This window comes from Notothenia coriiceps, unplaced genomic scaffold, assembly GCF_000735185.1.
Source record: "Notothenia coriiceps isolate Sejong01 unplaced genomic scaffold, NC01 NC01_scaffold00023241, whole genome shotgun sequence".
Classification (NCBI taxonomy): Eukaryota; Metazoa; Chordata; class Actinopteri; order Perciformes; family Nototheniidae; genus Notothenia; species Notothenia coriiceps.
Window position 1 is genome coordinate 23,004 of NW_011355942.1, and position 23,423 is coordinate 46,426.

The following is a 23,423-nucleotide window of genomic DNA, read 5'->3' on the forward strand; positions in this document are numbered from 1 at the left end:
GTGATTGAAGTTTCAAATAAATACCCAGTTGCTGAACTATGTTTTCGAGTCTTGTGAATTTACATTGACAATGGCCTATTATGACTATATGACTCAACACACATGACTTCAAAACAATGCAAATGTATTTCCATAGCATATCTCAAAACATCTGCAGTTTGACCAAAACAGGCACAGATTACCAATGTATACAAAGCAACAACAAAAAAACTATAAAAACAGAAGCTGTGAAGGTGTGAAGCTTAACTCTATCAAAAGCAACCCGGTGTCACGGCAAGATGTGACGATTTACCATGCCGGGAGACGTGAATATGTCACCATTTCGTCCCTTCAAACGTGACAATTACACGGTATTGTTAACATGGCCCAACCAGTGGAGATATACCCGGAAATGCCAAGAAAATGCTACCCCGGCGGTCGGTTGTTATTGTCAATATTAATATAATAATGATTTATTTTGTAATAGTCACACTCGATTACGCCGATTTTCTTGTTGCCCCAGCTGGTCGACACTTCTTTTAGAAGAAACAAAGACTACATTAAAATATGAAAAATAATACAAGGAAGACAAGAGACCACATTGCAGAGACATCTATAGTCCGAAATTACTTTTGAAAGGTGATGAAAGATGATGGACTTTTTTTTGTTGAAGAACAGCTTCGGTTCATGTTAATTTACAAACTCTTCAACTAGAACCGTAGTTATATTTAAAAACATTTTAAAAGGCCTCACGAAATACTTTAATGAAAATTTAAATTTAAATGTGAAGGAATGTGTGTATAACAAAATACATCCGTCATTAACAATACCGAAAACAGACGTAGGCAAGATCCTCAGCTCGGTGATTCGATGGTTTAGCCGCAATGCACGTTGGGATATGGTGTACATGAAAAAAATTGTTTAAATAAAATAATACTTTATTCCGAGTGTGCTTGCTTTTCTCTTTGAAAGTCATCACATAACGGCATTGTAATACACGGTTCGGCTGCATTAAATATTACATATCTGCCGTAATTCTCTATTTATAGAGCCCTGATGAGAAGACTTCTAGACAAACAGGAAGAACTGCCGCCAAAACTGAAAACGTGACGTGGATCATAAATATATCAGCAATTAAACAACATCTTACATTTCTTTTCACACAATGCGTCTCCTTGCAATATCAACACTAATTTGGTTGACTTTTATATTTGATCCAATCAGTAGATAGGCTGTATTTACACCATAACGGTGCACAGCTGATAAAAAGGGACACCTAGTGGTTAAAGCACGTTATTGAATTTTATTATTTTGTTATTTTTCACAAAAATAAAACCATCAATAGCAAAAACAGAATTTACTGTCATTAGTAAACCAGTCAAAGAAAAAGATCATAAATGGTTTTGTTTTACATATATTTTAAGGATAATAATAGCAGTGTAACACTGTCTATGACACTTATAACACTGATTTGAAAAACATACAGAAAAAATTCATTCACTGCCCTTAATAAAGTATTTAAATATACATTTCAGGTGTGCTGTTTTGTTTAGATATGGATATTGATTATGGAATAAAGGTTTTGACAAGACCTGGTGTAACAATAATCACCTCAGTGTTTAAAGAGTCTCGAATCAACTTTGTATACTTTATTTTTGCAAAAACAGATAATTAACATCTGGAGCTCTTTTAATGTCCTTTTTGATTATTGTTACACCAGGTCTTGTCAAAACCTTGATTCCATATTCAATATCCATTACAAAACAAATGTTAACAATACCATGTAACTGTCACGTTTGAAGGGACGAAATCGTGACATCTTCACGTCTCCCAGCATGGTAAATCGTCACATGTTCACGTCTTGCCGTGATACCGGGTTGGTCTATGCAGCCTCATCTTTTGATTAAGGATGCCAAAATTGTTCACACATTTGCAATGTTTTCATGTAGTAATGAGTGAAATAATCTACTTTATAATTGCATCATAACCATAATATTTCCTGTCTGATTAAATATTTGATGTGATGATAGTGACTGTATATATATAATGTTCCTCCTCAGAATGTTTCCCAGGATGGATGCAGTGTCTATCGCTCACCCAGAGCTCTGAGGCCTCAGCTGGGGTTAGGAGCGGTCACCAGGCAGCCTGCAGCCAAGACAAGAGGTCAGATGGGTCAGAGGTCAGCCCCAGTCCCAGGCCAGTCTGCTCAGCCAGCCGGAGCGTCCAACCAAGGCAACCAGGACCCTGCAGGTGAGACGGTGGTCTGCTGGCCAATTTGGTGGACATGTTTAACATGCTCTTATTTGAGTTTATGTGTTTATGTTGCAAGATGAAGGGTTCTAAACCATAAAGACCATTGTGGGAATATATATAATTAGAGCTTTTTCATCTTCAAACATTGCTATTCTGTGCCGTCCCATCCTCCTCTAGTCGAGCTGCAGAGAAAAATGTTGGCACGCTGAGTGATTCACCTATTTTATTTTTTCCCCTGTGATGCGTAAGATGAGGCTTAGCTTTTTGCACCTAAACATTTGAAAGCAATGTAACAGACACATCCTACCCACTTGCACTGCATATTTCTACCTTCTCACATAAATAATCTAGTCAGCTTCCACATATGGTGTCTCTTATTATGTCCAATTTAATCAGAATGATAGTTGTCATATGTTTTTTTGGCTACTTGTGTGTTGAATGTTGTGCTGTTATATGTAAGTAAATCATATTTTCTTCACTCACAACAATGAGAAAGGTCTTCTTACACCATCTGCATCTGTGAAAAATAATCCTGATCCTAAAGTTATTTTAATTCAGGTCTGTCAAGAACTTTAGTAACACTAACGAATCAGGGATGGCACAATTATTTAACCTACAATTGCCAAGCGTAATGTCATTCATGGAATATCAGTTTCAATATTGAATTTGAAGAAATCATATTTCTAATTTTACTTCTACATTCCCTATGTGTAAGTTTCTAATAGACACAGAATGTGTGTCCCATATCTCATAAGGCTCTCCCATTAATATTGCATATTTCCTCATGAACCTCCAGGAGATCAGAAGAGGTCTGGTCTCCGTCCTCCAGGCTTCTCCGCCCTGCCAAATTCCCGTCTGGCTACCCTCGGCTTTGTCCGTAGCTCCAGTGCCTCATCTGTGTCCAGCAACCAATCAAACGACAGCAATCAAAGCGATCCCTGCCGACCCTCTGAGCGTGAGTCACACTCAACATATTTTGAATATGAATTAGGGCTAAACCGTTTTCACTACTTTATTTTAAAATGTGTGATTCAAACAAAGATATTTCGGACGTCAGACAGTGCTCCGCCGGATTTTCCAGGTTTAGGTTTTATCACATCTACATCTCCTCGTTAGTTTACCAGAAGTCATGGCTGCTTCTACTATCCTCTGTTACTATAGTAACCACCGCTCACATTTCATTTTTCATGCATTTTATCACAAGTAGGCGCTGAAAGCTGCTGCACCACCGAGGCTGAGATGAAGAACTATTGAAGTTGCTCTCCCCCCCTGCTGCACACTGCAGTATTTTATCCTTCAAAATACTTTATTCTTGATTTAGGGAAATCTTTGCTGCTCAAATGCACTGGATAAGCTTATAGGCCTATCTCTGAGTTTGACAGAGATGTAAGAAATGTGTCAAAACAAGCTGGAGAGTTTCCAGCTACTTATAGCGTTTAATGATTATATGTATAGGAGTCCAAATGTGTTATGTTACAACATGGAGCTACTGCAGAATAATTTGTTCATATTGCTGACTCATACTGTACCAAGCAATATCTGAAAAAAAAGTTTTTCCCTCCTTCATTTTTACATTCATCCCATGATCCCACACAAAGTGACACTTCTAACAGCCGTACTGATTCAATCTTTGCTTAATTACTGTCTGCTACCTATCAATATCAAATTTACAAAGAAACAAGAACAAGAATACGTTTATTCAAAACACCCCGATGAATTGTCTGGATAAGATTGCAATTGTCTAAGCTTAAAGTAAGTGTCCCGGTGGCATTTGTACTGACTGTGCTGATATGATGATGAGTTATTGCAGTCATCGCTTGAGTGTCACCACATTTGTGTCAGCCTTAAACCGCTGACTGCTGCCATTTCCTGCCCTTCACTTTTACTGTATAATTCTGAACTGCTGGATGCAGACACTCCTTCAGCTTCTTGTTCAGTTAGGGTCCTTACACTGGGAAAGAAATATAAAAGATGGTGTCTCATGCACGATGCAGACCCCTAGCCAGTAGCAGATTTCCTTATGTATAATCTCTGAAATGAAAATGTTTCGGCATCAGCGGCGGCTGCAGTATGTGTCAAAAAGAGAGAGGCAGGGTGTGGTATGACAGGATCATCTGATAAAGCTTCTTTTTACTCCAACACTTCCAACCAACCTCTCTCTTGCTGATGTATCTCCTCCACAAACGTTCATTGAAGTCAAGTGAGATAATGGTCTTTCTGCTTTAGATTCCCCTCCGTAAAAGACTCCAATGTACACTTTACTGGTTTACTGGGTTATCTTCGTACTTTTCTAACACTGATTCATCAGAAAACAAGCACAGCGTAAGATGATAACCTGTAGTCATGTAAATGTGGCCTACTCAGTTTGTATTGCCATTGTTGTCTGTTTTTTCTTGGGTACAGATTTGCTGTGTTGTTATCAGCTGCTTTAGTAAATAGATGGATGTACCTGATATATTAGGCAGCTTGCACGGCGGTGTTCCCCTTCAGGCTGTAGCTGCAGACTGAGATGCTTCATTATAATGCCACTGTATGCCTTGAATGAAGCCACATTAACTGGAGATGCACTTTAACAACATATTTTGACTGAGAGTGAGTATATCCCTCCATTATGAGCACCAGGACGCTGGTGACGTATCAAATTAAATGTTCACTTAGCTCAGTGAGTGCACTCTACTGTGTGTGTTACACTGCAGGCAAGATACAATAGTTATGTTGTCTGTGTTTGTGCTACAGTGTGTGTGTCACTGGTACTCAGTGATAACTGTTTACACTGTTTGCACTTACTAGTATTAGTATCAAAATATATATAATAGAGTATCACATTTACAGAAACATTTACAGATATTCAGTTTTTCTAATTTTTCTTCATAGTAAAGTAATATATTAGCATTTTGGGCTGTTGGTCACACAAAACAAGCCATCTGAATGCTGCGTTGATCCCTGACATTTCATAGACATGGTATAGCTCTTAGAGACTAAATATATTTATAAATCCAACTTAATGCGTTGCGTACCAGTCCCTTCACAGCCATTGAAGCAGCACAAATCTCTGTGGCATGTTATGAATATTAAGCCTCTTCTCAAGAGGAGATCTGATAAAAGTGAGTGAGGTGGAGACCAATTTCAGTTTTAAACACATTTTTAACAAAGAGCTTTAACAATAGCTTATGTTTAGTTTAGTTTATTTATTTTTTTCGAGCGTGTAAAACCAAAGAAAATACAAATGAAACAAAAGATGATACAGACATGATACAGTACTATACAAATGAATGCAAAAACAAAACGAAATATTTAATTAATAATTGAATAATCAATCAATCAATGTTTATTTATATAGCCCAATATCACAAATGTTACATTTGTCTCAGTGGACTTCACAGTTTGTACAGAATATCAGTATGACAATACGACACCCTCTGTCCTTAGACCCTCACATCGTACAAGGAAAAACTTCCAGAGAAAAACCCACAGTTTAAAGGGGAAAATGGGAGAAACCTCAGGGAGAGCAACAGAGGAGGGATCCCTCTCCCAGGACGGACAGATGTGCAATAGATGCCGTGTGTAAATTGAAAAGATAATACATTTGCAACATAGGTAGTCCAAATGTTTGGAAATGCATGTGTGTATAATAGGAAGATGAATCCACGAGGATATCCATCCAGGACTTATGATCCAGGACCCCAGCCACGACTCAAGATCCAGGACTCGCGATCCATGACACAGGACCGCAGGATCATCCATGACTCCGGATCCCGGCGTATATAGACACCAAAAAGAAAGACATTTGGGGAAGCTGGGTTAATCGGAACATGAGAGTACACAGGTATAGACAGAGAGAAGGAAGAAGTAAGATGTCCCCCGACAAACTAAGCCTATATCAGCAAAACTAGGGGCTGAATCTAATCAGCCCTAACTATTAGCTTTATCAAAAAGGAAGGTCTTAAGCGCACTGTTTTGTAGTATTGTTCTTGTATTTATGCAAATTAAACATACTTTCGTCATGTCGCTTCTTCTTTGCTACCTTTACTTGGACTCGGATGACAAAGTGGAGGATTTAGGTAGGTGTACAACACTTGTTTGACAGAAAAAGACTGCACTGAAAATGACACGTACGTAGCCGTTGTCCAAAAATAACATCTGCGGCTAGATGTTTTGGAAAAACAAAGCGCAAACACTAACCTGCAGGCAACAAAAAAAGACAGCAGCAAAGTCTCAACTACAGGAAGACTGGTTTCACCCATAACCACATAACTCAAAAGCCTGTACATATCAAGTTGATATGTACAGGCTTTTGAGTTATGTGGTTATGGGTGAAACCAGTCTTCCTGTAGTTGAGACTTTGCTGCTGTCTTTTTTTGTTGCCTGCAGGTTAGNTTGCCGGGAACCGCACGTTCAGGAGTTGTGTTGCCTGCCCCCATACTCAGGAGTAGAGGGGGTCGGCGTGTTGTTCCTCCCCGCCGCACGGACTTTGTTTATCTGTGAATTCTGGGGGGGCTTGTGTGGTGACTCTAGTTAACCATAATTCACTTTTGGGTTACAGTTCCTACACGGACCTTGTTTAGGGTAACATCGAGTATTTAGGTTGCCAAGCTAGAGCTAGCAAGGCACTCTAACTTGACTCTCATCACTGAGCACATGTTTGATATCTCTATGGCTTGATGGAAAATAAAGAGTGGAATTCCATCTTAAATACTCCGCCTCCGACTCCTTCTTACCGGTACTACACCATAGACATTAATCTCATACATGTTCATCATAGCCCTTCCCGCTGACACTTTACCTCTGCCACATCATAGACAATATGCACATTAATGCAAACGATGTCATACTCCTTTCTGCACATATTCTGAGTGGAGAGGAACCGGGGTTTTTTGCTTTGTATGTCGGGGGCGGGATATTCACGTGATTGGTTGTTGGTCGCGTTGCTCGCAAAAATCCCCAAGCTCTCAGACACGCCCAGCTCCAAGATTTTCAAGATTTTTTTAAAGCTGCTGTGTGGACGTACCGTAAGAATGATGTCATACAGTACAAATATCCTTCATCTTAAACAACAATACTTAAACTTATACTTACACCACGAAAAGGAGACTTAACAAAACATAAACTACATAATTTAAACCTTAAAGGGGACCTATCATGAAAAATGCACTTTTTGATGTCTTTTATAAATAAATGTCCCCAAATCTCTAACAACGGGGGCTACAACGGAGCTGATATAGATTTGAATCCAATCAGAAACTTTGCTGTCAGAAACAATGCCCAACGTTTTCTTTGGACGTAATATGGTCTTTGTTTACATTAGCAAGCATCGCTAACACTCAGAGCTAACCTGTACTGGAGAGAGTATAAAAAAAGCAGGAAATAAAAAAAGGAACTCACCTTGTGGTAAACCTGCAAGAGAGAAAGCATTTGAGCTCAATACTGTTTCAGAAATCATCCTGGATGTGGTTTGGAACATGATATGGCGTTTAATCACAGCAGCATTTAGCTGTATCTCGTAAAATTCTGAGCAGGCACAAGCTCCCCTTTTTTTTTCAAGCTAAGGACCCAAAATCAGCGCTTCTCTAACAGGGCTGAAATAGAGGGATATGAGGGATGTCTAAAATGCATAATCTGTTTGGTATTATGAGCAAAAGACATCATAGACATGTTTTTTTATATATTTGCATATATCTGAGAACCATAATATATGCCTAAAAATAGCATAAAGGAGACTTTTAAAACTACAAAACATAAACAACAAAACCATGAGAAAGTAGGAGAGCATGATCTCCTTGTGCCTGTACATGCTCTCATGTTTCACGACTTCGATGCCACATATTGTTTATTCATAAGCTGCACTCAACAGGTGTCCGACTGAATGGGCGTGAAGGTTAGAGTATAATGGAAGAGCACAGGAGCTAAACTTTGAGCTTTCAAGCACAGGAGCCATAGACTGGTTTGGCTCTGTGGTTCATGTTACCAGTTGGCACTACAAGGTGCGAGAGTCCAAGAGTCATACACCAAGTAGAGGGTATGAGTTAACGTGTGTGTCAGATGATGAGGGGAGGGGCCAGGCCACACCCAGCAGGGAGAACAAACAGGTAAACAGTCGCTGCGCTGTTTCACTCCATCACTCCGACAACAAACTCACTAATGACCTCAACAACGTCCAGCACAGCGGAGATGGTTACACAGGGTAAACTTCAGATTGCTGTGGAGAATGTGGAAGGTAAATACTTTTTATGATCCATCAAAAAATGAGTCTGTGACTGTCATTAAATGAGGATTAAAATGCCAGGGATAGCATATTGTGCTTTAGGGATCAAGGAGGGATGTCACTGTTTATCAGATAATCAGAGATGACACAATTATTTGGCACAAAACTAATTTCAATTAATTATAAAGCGTTTAATTAAGTTAAATTCCATTTCCCATTCTTATTCCAAGTATTTGTTTGAATCGGTGTTTCTATATTTTGTCTTTTTGCATAAATTTGCAAAAAGTTGATGTTGAATGCAATTTTATTTTTTCGCATCGACTGTTTTTTCTTTTTAATTAATAAATTATTTATCAAGAAGAATATAATCATGATACTATAGATTATTAAAATGAGTGTTTGTTGCAGCCCTATACTGACTGAAAAACGTACCCTCAGACTTTGAATGAATATCCCGTCTGTAACTAAAGGAGACAACTACACCACAGTGTGAGCATTATCACGATGGTACATCAAGTTCAGCAGCTTACCCTGTCACTCCGCTAGATGAGAATTAACATGACTTTCCCTCAGATATTAATTACATTGTTAGTGAAAAATTAGAAGGGTGGAAATGACAACAATACATGAGGAACCAAGGTGCCATGACAACTATGCAAAACACTCTTCCTCTTCTACCTTTTTCTCTCTGTACAGATACAAACTCAGGAGGTTTGGGATGTTTCGGCTGGCTGTTGGTCCTCATATCCCTCCTCTTTGTTACAGCAACCTTCCCAATCACATTATTCATGTGTGTTAAGGTACAGCATATTCTCAGTAATGTACACTAGTTTAGAAAATGTCAGTTGTGTAAAAATTGTTGGTAGGTCAGAAATCCTAAAGCTAATGCTTAGTTGATGACACAAGTCTAGTAAATATATAATTTCAGAATATCCCTCCTCCATTTTTGCATATCACAGTCACTGATGGCACCTAAATACATATACTAGCTAAGACAGGGTGACTGACCAACAGCATATTTAAAAAAAAAAAAAAGAATCAAATGTGAAGATGGTATGTGTTACTGTAGCTCGGGAGAAATCATGATTTGATAAGATATCAATTCTGCCTTTACGCCAATGGTTTTTCCCTTTTTTATGTTCTATATGGATGGCTGTGTTTCTAACATACAGATAGTGAAGGAGTACGAGCGAGCCGTCATTTTCCGACTCGGACGGATCACGGACAGGAAACCTAAAGGGCCAGGTTTGTCACTACATGAATACACAATATAGGCAAAATGTTCTTAAAACATTCTTAAAAAGTAGTTACCTTGCTATGATCTAATATACTTTATCTACAATCTTTACAAACTGAGCAGGTCTTTATTTCCTTCCAGGTCTGTTCTTTGTTCTACCCTGCACTGATACTTTTGTGAAGGTTGATCTGAGAACAGTGTCTTTTGACATCCCCCCACAAGAGGTACGTTGTTTTGTTCCAGTCACGACCAAATGTGGGAATATCAGTTGTGTCTCTCCTGTATCACAGCTCCTCTCCATCATTAATGAAATCTGACTACCATCTTCCTTTGTGATCAACTTAGTAGCCGCATCATAACTACAGCTTTGCACCTCTCAGATCCTCACCAGAGACTCAGTGACAGTGTCCGTGGACGGTGTGGTGTACTTCCGCATACACTGCCCCATCTCCTCTGTGGCCAATGTGAGCAACGCACACTCATCCACACGGCTGCTGGCTCAGACCACCCTGAGGAATGTACTTGGGACCAAAAACCTGGCAGAACTGTTATCTGACAGAGAGGGCATATCCCTCAGTATGCAGGTGAGAAGTGAGGATTTTACATAGTCACTCTAAAAATATATCAAAGTAATGGTTGAAAGAAATGGAAAATAGTAATTTATGTTCTGGTGGCCCTATATAAAAGAGACAAAGTAGGCCATTTAAAGTATTTAAAAAAAATACCATTAATGAAATCATAAAACATACTTAAAAAGTCACAGAATAGAATGTCATTAGGATATCAAAAATGTACAGTGGCATAAAGTATGTCGTAAAATATATATTTAAAAACTGCCTATATAGTAAGTCAGAAAAAGGTTACAATTTGCCTTAAAAAATGATAAAGTCAGAGGATATTATTTCATAAAACAGATTTTGAAATAACAGATACATTAAATACAAAAAATCAGTACAATAGTATGTTATTAAAAAAAGTTGATAAAAAACATAATTAAAATAATTAAACAACTAATTTCTGGAGCTAGCAATATTTAGCAACGTGGGCCAAGTATTTATTATTCTTTATTCCTCTGCAGGAATCTCTGGATGATGCCACTGACCCGTGGGGCATTAAGGTGGAGCGAGTGGAGATCAAGGATGTGAAGCTGCCCCAGCAGCTGCAGAGAGCCATGGCAGCCGAGGCAGAAGCCAGTCGGGAGGCCAGGGCCAAGGTCAACAGGCGGAAGATTTATTTTCTAATTTTCCTCTAACCGTGAAATAGGATGGATGTTGATAGAAAACATTTGTAGAACTAATCTTGTCTGTCTGTGTTTCAGATCATTTCTGCAGAGGGAGAGATGAACGCTTCCAGGGCTCTGAAAGAAGCCTCCCTGATAATCGCTGAGTCACCCTCTGGTCTCCAGCTGCGATACCTGCAGACCCTCAACACCATCGCAGCGGAGAGGAACTCCACCATCATCTTCCCTGTGCCCATAGATATGCTGCAGAACTTCATGAAGAAGTAATATTTATATCATTACTCTAGTTATTTTGACTGTTATAAGCTTTAGTGGTATCTCTTTCAGATACTGTACACTTCGTTATTACTTCCTATTGAAATGTTCCCTTTAAGATTGGCAAAATATAGAAAAGAACGTCATGCAATCAAAGATGTATCCACACTGGAAATAACTTTTGAACAAATTATGTTTTTATCGTGATTTAATACTTAAATACAAAGTGCAACATATACTGTACAGTGTAGACATACATTTCTCATCACTAACCACAATATTTTAACCAGCTAAGCTACAGTTGCGGTTCTGAAGGAGGTCAAATAAATAAATAAAACAAAAGCACAAGAAAAGTAAAACAAAGAACAATGCACGATGACCTTATAAAGACATGCTTTCATATAAACCAGAGCCTCAGTTTCTGATATACTGAATACAATGTTAACCGTAAACAATCAACAGAAGTACCCACATCCACGTGAAACACCAACTTTTCTGATATTGGATGTAAACTGTAAACAAAACCTCATATCTAGTGTCAAACAAACATTCAGGAAATGAGTAAAAGGTCATGTCCACGGGACACAGAGGCGATCAGTGCAATCGGAGAACCTGATGGAGAGGAAGGCCATTTCCACTCCACAGAACACAGTAAAGTTAAATCTATATCTGCCTTGCTGCTCATACATAACACAACTCACCTGCAAACATACTGTATCACCGCTTGATCATATTTCCACATGTTGGGGGCCGAGGGGATCTGATTTTTGTAGTATATTATAGTATTAAAGCAACATTTCTTCAATGTATTTGTACATATTTGCTGATTGCACTTTGTATAACATATTTATACATATTCTGTACATTCAAATCATATCATTCAATGGACTACCTGCAAAACAGACATTTGAGCTGGGTGATTATGTAAACATGAGCAAAAATTAAAATGGGATTAATACCAACAGAAAAAGATATGGCAGTTTCTTCCCTTTGCTGACTAATTATTCTCCACAATACCTGAGATTATAATCTAAAATAATAAATGAGGTAACCGTTTGCAGTTTTCGAGGATTGTTCTAACTACTTTAGTTTTCTCATTACATAAATGTTGGTTTTTACCTCTCAATAGGGTTTTTGCCAATTTTGAAGGTTTCAAAAATAGAAATATTGTATAAATTAGATTTTCACCTTATACAGTATTTGTTCGCAAAAAAGTGTACAGCAACAGATACAGCAACAATTCAAAAGACAAATAAAAATAACTACAAATTCAACATAATGAACATATTGGATATATGTGTTCAGGTCAATACTGTACATTTTGACAGCCATCAATTATAGACCACAATGCAAGGAATGCTGTGCTTAATGGTTTCCTCTTTGGTGGTATCTGCAGATCCTGCACTTGTGTGGGAAATCATTTTATTTTCTTAACCTAACTGAAGCCAATCTCACATTCAAAGAAATTTGTATAACACCATGATATATTTTCTGTGTTAATTTGAATAAATCCTGGTGAGTTTTATTAAGAATAAGAGGTTACTTGTGTTGCCGTCTACACACTTCCTGCCATATTGTCACACTCTAGGTAACCTTAAAATAAAATGCATAACTGGAAGACAGAACATACTTTAGAGAGAGCAATACATGTACACGCTTCTACAAACTTATAGTCAATAGTATAGTTGGCAGTTAAATGGATTTATGAGTTGTAATCATACATTTCAGGGTCATCACTGATATCTAGTTTCTAGGAGAGAGAGATAAGGTAGGATTGGTAGTCATTCATACACTCCTGATATATGAAATATTTCAGAATGAAAATGTTAACATACCCCAGAGAAGAATCCGCACTTTGAGAGTAACCAGGTAGTTCTGTGATTTTACTCAAAGTATTGCCTGTGCCTAGATAGAAGTTGCTGGTGGGAGAGAATGGACGGAGAAGACGCTTCTTGTGTTTGTCCTTGCACTTGTGATGTTGGAAATGTCTTGTTCATCCATCATCCTGAGCGCTGGATGAGAAGGTGGTGATGTAGATGGAAATGAGGCACGGTACTTTGAGCCTGCTCTCTGAAGTCTAGAATGACTAAAATCCCCTTCAGTCCCACAGCACGTCTGTTCAGTCATTTGGAATAGAGAAAGAGGATTCCCTCCTGATCGTTTATACAATTCTTTAGGTCAGAGTTTAAAAGTCCTCGGGTTTGACTTTGGAAATGCACCGCACGTTCCACCATGTCCGTCCGTCAACATACTGGTAAATCCTTTAAACATTCAAGAAGAGTTTTTAAAAAATCATGGTTTCCGATGCCAGAAACAAGAAAGCGTTTGATACGATAGCCTCCCTGGAGGGTGTCATTGATGGTAGGAGTGAGGGCGGGCCGGAGAGCCTGGTCCAGAGAGGGGGCGATGGAGGGGGGAGGCGCTGGGGGACATGTGAGGGCTCAGTTCGCCTGTCTGAAGACGCCACAGCAGCTCCTCGTTGTTGCGACTCAGACGTTTCTTCTCCTTGCTCTCCTTCTCCACGTTCACCTGCAGGTGAGCATTATCCTCAGAGAGTTGCCTGAGGAAGAAAAGTGGTAGGAAAAGGTCAAAATACAAGTGACTAGCAATACAATCGTTTCAAATGCAGGAGTCAGAACTTTCCAACTGCAAGGTCACAGCTTTAACAGTTTTTCCCACCGCTGTGTTTGTCTAAAAAGGTTCTCTCTATGTGCAAAGACTGTATAACCCTTGAGCACTATATTGTACTATACATATTTCTAAGTAATATTTGGAGAAGATCAACAGTTTTTATGACAAGATGCTGAATTTTGGCAGCAGAATTAAAGATTTCTGTAACTACTTTTTATATTGTATTAATGTGCCATCTTAAGTCCACCTACATTCACTTCGACAGGTTAGAACTAGTTTTAAACATGTGTGGGAATTAACTAAGTACATTCACTCAAGTACTGTACTTAAGTACAATTTTGAGATACCTTTAATTTACTTGAGTATTTCCGTTTTATGCTATTTTGTACTTTTACTCCACTACAACTCAGAGGTAAATCTTTTACTTTTACTCCACTACATTTATTGTGTACCTTTAGTTACTTCTCGGATTTGGATTAATAATGGGAAATATATTCAACACTTTAAAAATACTTTAGTTACACCTGGAGAAAATTCACAAGCTACCCTGCACTATACAAAGTAAAAGAAACGGCACCTTTACCAGCTTTGATACACACATTAATGCATCAATAATTATAATCAAAAGACGAAATATAAACTATTCTGGAATGGATAAATCTGCATAATGAGTATTTTTACTTTGGGTACCTTAACTGTATTTTGTTAATACTTTTGTATTTTTACTTGAGTTACATTTTGATTGCAGGACTTTTGCTTATAACAGAGTATCCCTACACTCTGGTACTTCTACTTTACTCAAGTACAAGATCTGAGTTCTTCTTCCACCTCTGGTTTTAAATGTGCACTGGCATGCTTATCTGACCTGGACACAGCAAGGTTATTGTCAATTCTCTCCTTCAGGTCCTCGTTCTGCTGCTGTAACACTTGTACTCTCTCCTCCAGGTACACATTCTTTTCAGCCTGCTCGAAAACACAGGAGAAAGATGCACCACATTAAATTCTTTAAATGAGGTATGACATTATATTTCAGGTGTAACATGATGAAATGACAATTCGAGACAGAGACATTTATATTTGGGTTTATAGTAGACTAACAGCCTATATTAGCAAAAAATCATTATATTTTATAGTAGGCCATACAATAGTATAGTATGTATGCCATAAAGAAAGTTACAAGTATTTTATGTCATTCAATGTTTTATAAAATGTTGTCATACAAAGTCATTTTATAGTATACCATTACATGTCTTTAAATATGGTATACGGTATATAGTATAGTATGTCATACATAAAAAAAAGTCATAGCAGAGTATGTCATGAAGATGTTTTCCGTCATTTGATATCGTTATCTTAAACAACATTTGATGTGTTATTCATAATTGCAGCTAAATCAAACAGAAGCTAGACATCAAATTTGAAGCCTACTATTTTCTCCAGTTCTGAGATCTTTTGTTCCTGTTGATGGATTTGTTGATTCTTCATCTCCAGCACTTCTTTCAGACTCTTCAGGTCCTCATCAATGTGTTTATACGGGGCCAACGCATCCTGACAACAGCAGACAACATGAGTCAAAACCAATACCAGTCTTAAAAACCATTTCACAACTCCAGCAGCTCTTATTCAGCAAATGTGCTCAAAGCAGTCAGCACATGGCCCTGTACTGTTTCATGCAGCGGTTACCAATATCTGCTCATCGGTGCTCTTGCGTAGAGCTTCTTCAAAGCGCTTAGCTCGATCTCTCAGGCTGCGATTCTGAAACGTCAGCGTGTCCACCTGATCCTGGTGACCAGACAAAAATTAAAAGGTTAATTACTGTAAATAATGTATTTTCCCAAACGTTTTTTTTAGGGAGGACTGTTTACCTGCAGTGACAGTCTGATCTTTTGAAAGTCTTCTTCTAGAGATTTGGTCTGCTGTTCATGGGCCATCTTCAGATCTGATTTAAGTACAAAATATGATATTATTTCTTTCAGCAGTGTGATTCAGTAGAGGAGATCAACAGGGTTAAAACGTGGCGCTTACTCTTCACAGTCCTGGCATGCTCCTCCTGCAGAGTGGCAAGAGTGTCGTCGTGAGCCGTCTCCATCTCCATCAAGGAAGCCTCATGATCTTCACTCATCTCCTCAATCTAGAGTAGGCACATGAGGAATTATCTTATTTTGGAGATTAGGTTTTCACTTCACATTTAGACACTAGTGTCCATCTGATATCCAGTCTTTATCTAAGCACACACACCTGCTCTCGCTGTTTTTTCCGCAGCTCCTGGAGCTCGGCCCTCTGATTGGCCTGCAGGCTCTGGGCCTCGGCCTGGTGCTGCGCCTTCAGCCGCTCCTCCAGCACTCCCAGCTCCTTCTGCTGCTGAGCCCGCAATCCCTGCAGCTCAGATTTGAAGCGGCGCTCCAGTTTCTCCTTCTCCTGCTGCAGTTGCTCCCAGTGTGCAACACTGAAAGCTGGAAAACAACATAGAGCTTCAGTTTGTTTCACCAGATCCAAGTTCAGATCACAAGTGACAAGAATATAAAATAGGTTAGAGTTGTAAAATGTGTAATTTATTTATTTTGTGTTATTCCTCCAAATGTTTTTTATTTTTGGCCATTTTTGAAAAATGTTGGTAAAAAAATTCAATTAAAATCCTGTAGCATTCAGAGTTTGTTTAACGTTTGATATGAAGCAATGATAACAGGGCTATATTTCACACTTTATGGAGTTATGGTTAGCCTTCCATCAGCAGAGCTAATTCCTCCCTTCCCTGTGCTATACTGTATAACACGTCATGCAGAGAGCAGTGAGTGAGTCATTGCTTTGCTCCTCCCTGCGCTGCCATATCTGTCATGCTATATCCCACTTACCCACTTCATCCCGGATTCTGGCGAGCTCCAGGGACAGTTCCCTCTCCTTCACAACGGCACTCTCACTCTGAAACACATAAAGTATTGAACATCTCAGAACTGTATGAATAAATGTACAAACACCTAGTTACACTGTAAGCCTGACAGCTTAAAATGTATGTAACATAATTAACAAGAATGTTTTGGTTGATTATAATTAGTTACCAGGTTTTTGGTACTAGTTAATTGTATTCCAATATACTGAGAGCTGTGTAGTATTTTGTTGAAGGGAACACTGCTGGACCTAGAGCCACTGTGCTACACTTTAAATAATCCAGCATGAAGAAAAGAGAGAGTGTGAGATACGGTATTTGGAACCCAATATGTAAGCAGGAACATGTGCATCAAACAGGACTAAAGGTCACATACAGCTCCGGTCTACTGTACTTTTGATAAGATTTAGATAATTAACAATGTTGTGCTGCCTGGTGCTCGCAAATCATAATTGAGCAAGACCCATGAGCAATGATAGCAACATGGTTTGTATTATTTATGTGTATAATGAGACCTGCATGCAAATTACTTTCTCTGAAACACCACAATTTGACATCAATGTATCATCTGGACAGTTAAGGGTCTCATAATTCAAGGCAAGTTAGGATTGTTAAAAGTTGGGTTGTTTAAGGTACTTTTCCATAGTAAGTGTATTAAATACAGTAGATGACAGTTGGCATGTTCGAAGAAGCAGACAGTAGGAGCAGGGAAGCAATGCACTACTGTGGAAGTCACCAGAAAGAAAGCCTAGCAGCCGGAACACGGTTGCTGCTCTACTGCTGCCTCAATTGGTTATTTTCTTTGTGTTATTCTGTGAATTTGGTGTTTTAAAGAGTTACTTCAGATTCATCAATGTCACACAATAAAACACACACAAATGGATTGATGGATCGTGGACGTTTAGTATTCTTTGAAGGAATATTACTATTTTGTATCATGGCTTCTGTTCCCTGTCAGATATGACTTTCAAACGTATAAAGCAATGAAAATATTCTAAATATAGCTTATACCTAGTGTACTATACTGCTGCCTCCATTGCACAGCAGTATGTTGTTTTGAGACCGTACTTTGGTTAGTGGGGCGTGCCGATCGTAATCTTGTGGTACTGACTCTGTAAAAAGTACTTCATACAACCCCACTTCAAAACATGCAAACTATCCCCCTGTGCTTACAATACATGCTTTATGGTAGCCTGTAGGAGTCAACTATAACATTGTTGAAAGATTATACTCTGAAATAAACCATTATACATGATTTGCACCTCACAGGTGTACACTGTGGACTCATAATATGTGAGACCCTCAAAGCACCTATTACTCACAGAGGAAGACACACCATACACTGAATGGCTATTGATCTTTTAAGTTATGCACTGTTGCTCAGTGACAGATAGCAGTGCATACGAGAAACAAAGAAAGAGAGACACAGAGAGCAGAGGGTAAAATATGTATGAGAGACTGCACAATATGTCTCTGCAGTAATGATGTCATCCTTTAAGAGGTTTTACTTGGAGCATACAATCATCAGGGAGAAAATGCCATGACCTCATGAGGGATGAAGGATGGCCAGTACGTTTTTTTCCATGTATTACTCCTCAGCTCCACCTTTGCTCCTACCCACCATTCCCTCTGTCTGCAACGCCCCTCCAATTTAGTTCTCCAGGGAGTTGTGTGACATGAATTCTAATTTTCCCATCTGATATTCAGCCCTCAAAGAGGTACCTAAATAAATGATCAGGGCTGCAACAGATTATTGTTTCATTATCGATCATCTTGTTGATTATTTGTGTGGTTCCCGATCCATTGTTAGGTTAGCTAATGTTCTAGCTAATGTTTCTTTGATTCATCACAAATTATAAATGGCTTGTCACTAGTGATGTTTATCTTTTTGTGTCTATTGTCTAGAGATTTGAGTGTCACTTTCTGAAAAGCAATAAACATGGCTTTTTATTCTAACGGTGCTCATTTTCCATGAGACACTGTCATGAGTTAATTAATACATCAATCCAGTTTCAGTGGAACTATAAAAAGCATCCCAAAAGTGCATTTGCTTTTTTGTTTGGACTTAACAAAATTCAGGCTCCATTGAACAAACAGGAAGCTAAAGCTTCTAAAAAGAGAACCTGAAAGATGATTTCCTGTAGAGGATACATTCAGCAACTTCAGTTAAACATGTCACTTAGACATCGAGAGGAGGAGCACTCCTATACATTCAATAACATGTAATCACCCAGACTACTCCAGCACATACAGTTAAGACACAATGTACACGGCGAAATAGCAAACAAGTGTAAGGTTAGGTTATAGCAAAGCATTAATAACATGTTATGTAATGGCTCAAACTCTGAGGGAAAAGATAGAGGGACAGTGCGACACACAAGCCTGCTTTGACTCAGCATAATCATGCACAGCTTTACTCTCTGTTCTCCAGCTCTGTCTCTAGGTAACAACTGAATGTAACAGACAGACGCACTCAGACCCCCCCCCCCCTCACTAAACACACATGCGCACAACCACACATATAGAAAGGAATCCTCGGTGCTGAGACTAGCCTGCTGCCTGCAGAAGATGTACTGCCTTTACCGTTCGGTCCAGGAAGCACAGAGCCTACAGCAGCAACGGCCCATTCCAGGCTAGCAGGCAGCAGCATCCCTGAGCCCAGTGAGGAGGAGGCAGCAGTGGTGGATGCAAGTGCCAGAAAGATACAGAAAGAGAGACATAGGGGGAGGTAACCAGGCAAGGGATGGGGAGGGGAGGAGAGAAGGGAATACCGAAGCCTCACCTCGTGTCCTGGTTTGCGACCGGCGTTTATCCCTGCTGGAACAAAGACTGCCAGCCCTGCCCAGATCTGCCTGCCCTCCCCTCAAACCCCCACCAACACGCCCAGAATTACAGTCACTCGCATGGCAGCGAGCAACACACACACATGCACAGGCTTTTGCATCTTTGAGAAAAAAACAAAAAGAGTGGAGCCGGAGAAGCAGGGGGAGGGAGATGATCAATAAGTAACCAATTATCTGCTCTGTTACTCAGCTTGGAAAACACAGCTACACGCAGACATTTTGATACATACAGAAAACACGCTGAATGAATATCAAAGTACTCTAGAAAGCACAGACTGAAGCAAAGTGTAGCTTTGGATTAAATGTTTTTGTTGCAACAAGAACACTTCCATTGTATTGGCAATATATCAATACTATAATGATAGTGTGATATGAGACTTAATGTTGTCTTACATTTCGGATATCGTTATGGCACATAGTGTCTCTGAAAAGCTGCTTTACAGTAAAGTGATGTAATACAATGAATTGTACATACTGTCCTAGCTGTTATATCATTTGCTTTTAACCACTTAGTCATTTAATCCACATAAATACAATTAAAATGGTTTTGTGTTAGTATTTTGTGAAAGCAAAGGATGTTGAGGTATTTGATGTGTTGTGTTATACCCAGCCCTATAGAGTATAAAGCTATTTTTTGGTATTCTATTTCTCTTACACACTGAACCTTCTAAAGCCTCATCAATATGTTATCACTGCTTGTAAAAATCTAAAAATCCTGAACAGAGTCAACCAGTACTGATAAACAGTGGTGCTGGATGACAGGCTACAGGAAGACATTGAACAAATTGGAAGACATTGGTCAGTATCTAAGGTCAATACATCTAAAAGACCGTCTACACTGCCCATTAATCATTATAAGGGATTCAAAATCCAATTAAAGGAACATTTTAAAGGGGAGCCTAGCTGTCTTCTCCCCTCCGACCTTAGAGTACTCTTTCCATTAGACAATAACTCTCAGTCATAGCACCGCGAGGCACAGGCTGGGAGCTCTAATCTCATATATCATCTCCTACTGTAGAGCAGAACCCGTGGGTGGTGCTGGGAAATGGAGGCAGAGAACCAGGAAAGGGCAATAAACAAGAGCTTCATCCATACTCTAGATGCACAACACACACCAACAACAGAGATCATCTTATACAACAGCAAAATACGCTTGAGACGTACCAATTCAGATATTTAAAGTGGATGACAAATGTGTTTGTATCCCATTCGCTCGACAATTCAGCAGTTTACAGCTCTATTGAATACATTCTAATTTGCTCAATGAAGTTATGAAAAGCCATTGTACATCAAACATCATTTCCCTTTGAATGAAATGGAAAACACCATTTGTATTTCCCCTCATCTTCCTCACACATTTTACTGACACATACTTCTGCTTTGTAGGTATTCCCAACGTATTCAAAGTGACAGGCTATGTGAACAAAGTAAAGCTGACATCAAAAGCTAGATGCTTCAGGTGTAGTTGGTGCGTAGTGCTTTGTAGTTGCATTCTGACGCTTGCAACACATTTCCCTTCCTACACTGGACAGTTTGTATTAGCCCGGAACATGTCTGCAACAGCAGGATTAACTAGCATGCACATTTTTGATATAGACAAAAGATCAAATATAAATACAGGATTCTGCATGACATTGCATGACATTTGTCTACCCTCTGTAAATAAGACATTCCTTTATTCTTTATTCTAGAAGCTGAAGTCAACCCCTATTACTGTTATTCCTTGTGAATCATGCATGTAAAATTCAACTAATCAAGTTATGCCTTTGTTCCACAAAAATGTAAATGCAAACAAGGGCTGTTTTGACCTTGGCTAATTACAAAATAATTGATATTAAATATCTTTAAATCTCTCAAAATGCATCCCTTCTGAACCTCCAACTTTCTAATCTTGGAATTGATCAAATTCATGACACATTAATGAGTTCATTTATCAGAAATGAAAGCCATGGTATACTGGGATTCATACCTTATAGCCCTGTGAATGAATGACTTGTCATAGCTTCCTTAAACAGAGCTAAGAACGAAGGGGACTTGCTGTTTTTAATGTAGGATTCATTCAGATTTGGACTTTAAAACATTTAATGGGGCTCTCAAAGTGATGGCAAGACCAATATTGCTTGCAGGTCAACCCGTTGGAGGTCACAGAGCTTTGCTGTAGCCTACCTTGATACAGAAATGCTGGGTCGTGATGCTGAAAACGTCCAGACACAGAGAGGCTTTCTTTAGCTGGGCCTTTAGGCTCTGAACCTGCAGGTCCTGCTGCTCACAGCGCTCCCTCAGCTGCTGGATCAGAACCCGGTCCATCTCCTGGGCCCGCTCAGTCCGAACAGCGCCGTGAACTGCTGACGTCCGCCCCCGAGCTAAAGAAACAAAGAGCAGGAGGACAAAAACAATATGATGAAATATTTTCACTCATAACAAACTTAATGAAATACAGACACAATAACCAGGTATACCATATGTATTTTATTAGAACTAATCAACAATTTCTTCTTAAATAATGAACAAGCAAATAAAGATCGGGAGTGAAAATGACAGACATTACAATAAGTCATGTAAAGGCCAATTATTAGCTAGTTTCATTCAGAGTGTTGTGTTCTTGTCTCAGTTTTATATCACATTCAATTGAAATATTGTGTTTTGTTTTGACTAATGACTTTCTTTGAAACAATACTCCACCTCTTATTTTTTGTACCTTTAGTAAATAATTAATAGACAAAAACAACATTAACATTGATCAATATCCAATAGCAATACTAAAAAGCAGATTTATACTGCAGATACTATTAGCAGTTGGTATACTCTTGTAGCTGTAGAAATAAAGCGCTGATTGGTTGGAGCCACAGTGGTTTATATCCTCCCACCTGGTGGAAAATTGTCTTTCTGTTACTCAAGTAATTTCACTGCTCATCAATGAGCTGCAGTTTCCTCCTCATATCTTAACAATCATAATGGGAAAACACGAGTGCATCATGTGAGCAGTAGAGAAATTGAACTGTAACTCTACCCAGCTGATAATCTGTCTGTGTGCTCTCTGGGAAAAGGACAAATGCTGACTTGTTGTGGTAATCTGACCCAGCAGGGTTTTCTACTGAAAGAGCCATCCCAGCATTACTGCTCCTGTAGCTTGTTGCTATGACAACAGCAGGCTGCCATGGGTCTTGTAATGAAGCGTTGAGAGGGAGAGAGTGAGTGACTGTACAATTTAAAGGTACAGTAGCAACTGATGGTGCTGCATTATTGCGACTGCTGCTTTACTCCCGATGTAGCACTTAAGAAAAAAACTAAACATACCATATCAGATACATACTGGATGAGCATACAATTTGTATTCACATTAACATTAATTATTGTAAGACTCACCAGGGGACTGTGGCTTTGAAGAAACAACAGCAAATCTTTTAGCAGAGGAGTTTGGTGCAGCCTCCATGTCCTTCTGCATCTCTCTCCTAGAGGCTGTGCAGTAAAGAGACAGGTTCATATGTTATATCATATATTTGAAACAGGAGAAATACACTTGTTTTCTCTCATAAAGATTTAGATCGATTATTTGTCACATGAGTTACAGTTGAGGTATTTAAAGGCATCATTATAGTATTTTCTATTTCATGAACACCCTTTTATAAGACGCCGTAGACATTTTGTTCTTATCTCACATTTAAGATAACATGCAAAACATGAAGGTTTATAAATGGTTTCCTATGTCTACGATTATTTGTTGCACCTTTTCAAAGAAGATTAAATTAGGTTCCATTTGACCTGCTACAGAAATTCAAATGTTGCTTAAAATGAAAGGGCCACACATAATTGTTATTCAGTAAAACATGAAAACAAGGTACCTTTTGTGCTATTTTGGAAAATTAAAGTACTTCTTAAACAATCTTTAATCTTTAAAT

General features: G+C 38.9%; 2 protein-coding genes across 2 annotated transcripts in view; one reads left to right on the forward strand and one right to left on the reverse strand.

Annotated features, from left to right (window-relative positions):
- Positions 1-12,202, forward strand: part of LOC104954322 (uncharacterized) — a 19,738-nt gene extending 7,536 nt beyond the window's left edge. Inside the window, exons 3-10 of the mRNA XM_010781415.1 lie at positions 2,040-2,229; positions 3,029-3,187; positions 9,131-9,234; positions 9,607-9,679; positions 9,813-9,895; positions 10,052-10,255; positions 10,750-10,884; positions 10,990-12,202. Of these exons, the coding sequence (XP_010779717.1) occupies positions 2,040-2,229; positions 3,029-3,187; positions 9,131-9,234; positions 9,607-9,679; positions 9,813-9,895; positions 10,052-10,255; positions 10,750-10,884; positions 10,990-11,178 (1,137 nt within the window). The 3' untranslated portion in view covers positions 11,179-12,202. The remainder of the gene's footprint in view (positions 1-2,039; positions 2,230-3,028; positions 3,188-9,130; positions 9,235-9,606; positions 9,680-9,812; positions 9,896-10,051; positions 10,256-10,749; positions 10,885-10,989) is intronic.
- On the reverse strand, positions 11,357-22,978 carry LOC104954321 (microtubule associated scaffold protein 2). Its single transcript, XM_010781414.1, has 10 exons — positions 22,891-22,978; positions 21,691-21,887; positions 16,650-16,716; positions 16,036-16,250; positions 15,823-15,928; positions 15,663-15,736; positions 15,481-15,579; positions 15,226-15,345; positions 14,663-14,760; positions 11,357-13,726 (listed from the first exon to the last, which is right to left on the reverse strand). The coding sequence occupies exons 1-10, from the start codon at positions 22,967-22,969 to the stop codon at positions 13,519-13,521; spliced, it is 1,263 nt and encodes a 420-aa protein (XP_010779716.1). The 5' UTR covers positions 22,970-22,978; the 3' UTR covers positions 11,357-13,518.
- Between the last annotated feature and the right edge of the window lie 445 nt (positions 22,979-23,423).

Excerpts from the sequence above, each read along its gene's own strand:
- LOC104954321 (XM_010781414.1), bottom strand. The coding sequence starts at position 22,969 with ATGCAGAAGGACATGGAGGCTGCACCAAACTCCTCTGCTAAAAGATTT. Across the intron at positions 15,346-15,480 it reads GCACCGATGAGCAGATATTG|GATGCGTTGGCCCCGTATAA; the intron begins GTAACCGCTGCA and ends TGCTGTTGTCAG. Across the intron at positions 13,727-14,662 it reads AATAACCTTGCTGTGTCCAG|GCAACTCTCTGAGGATAATG; the intron begins GTCAGATAAGCA and ends TTTCTTCCTCAG.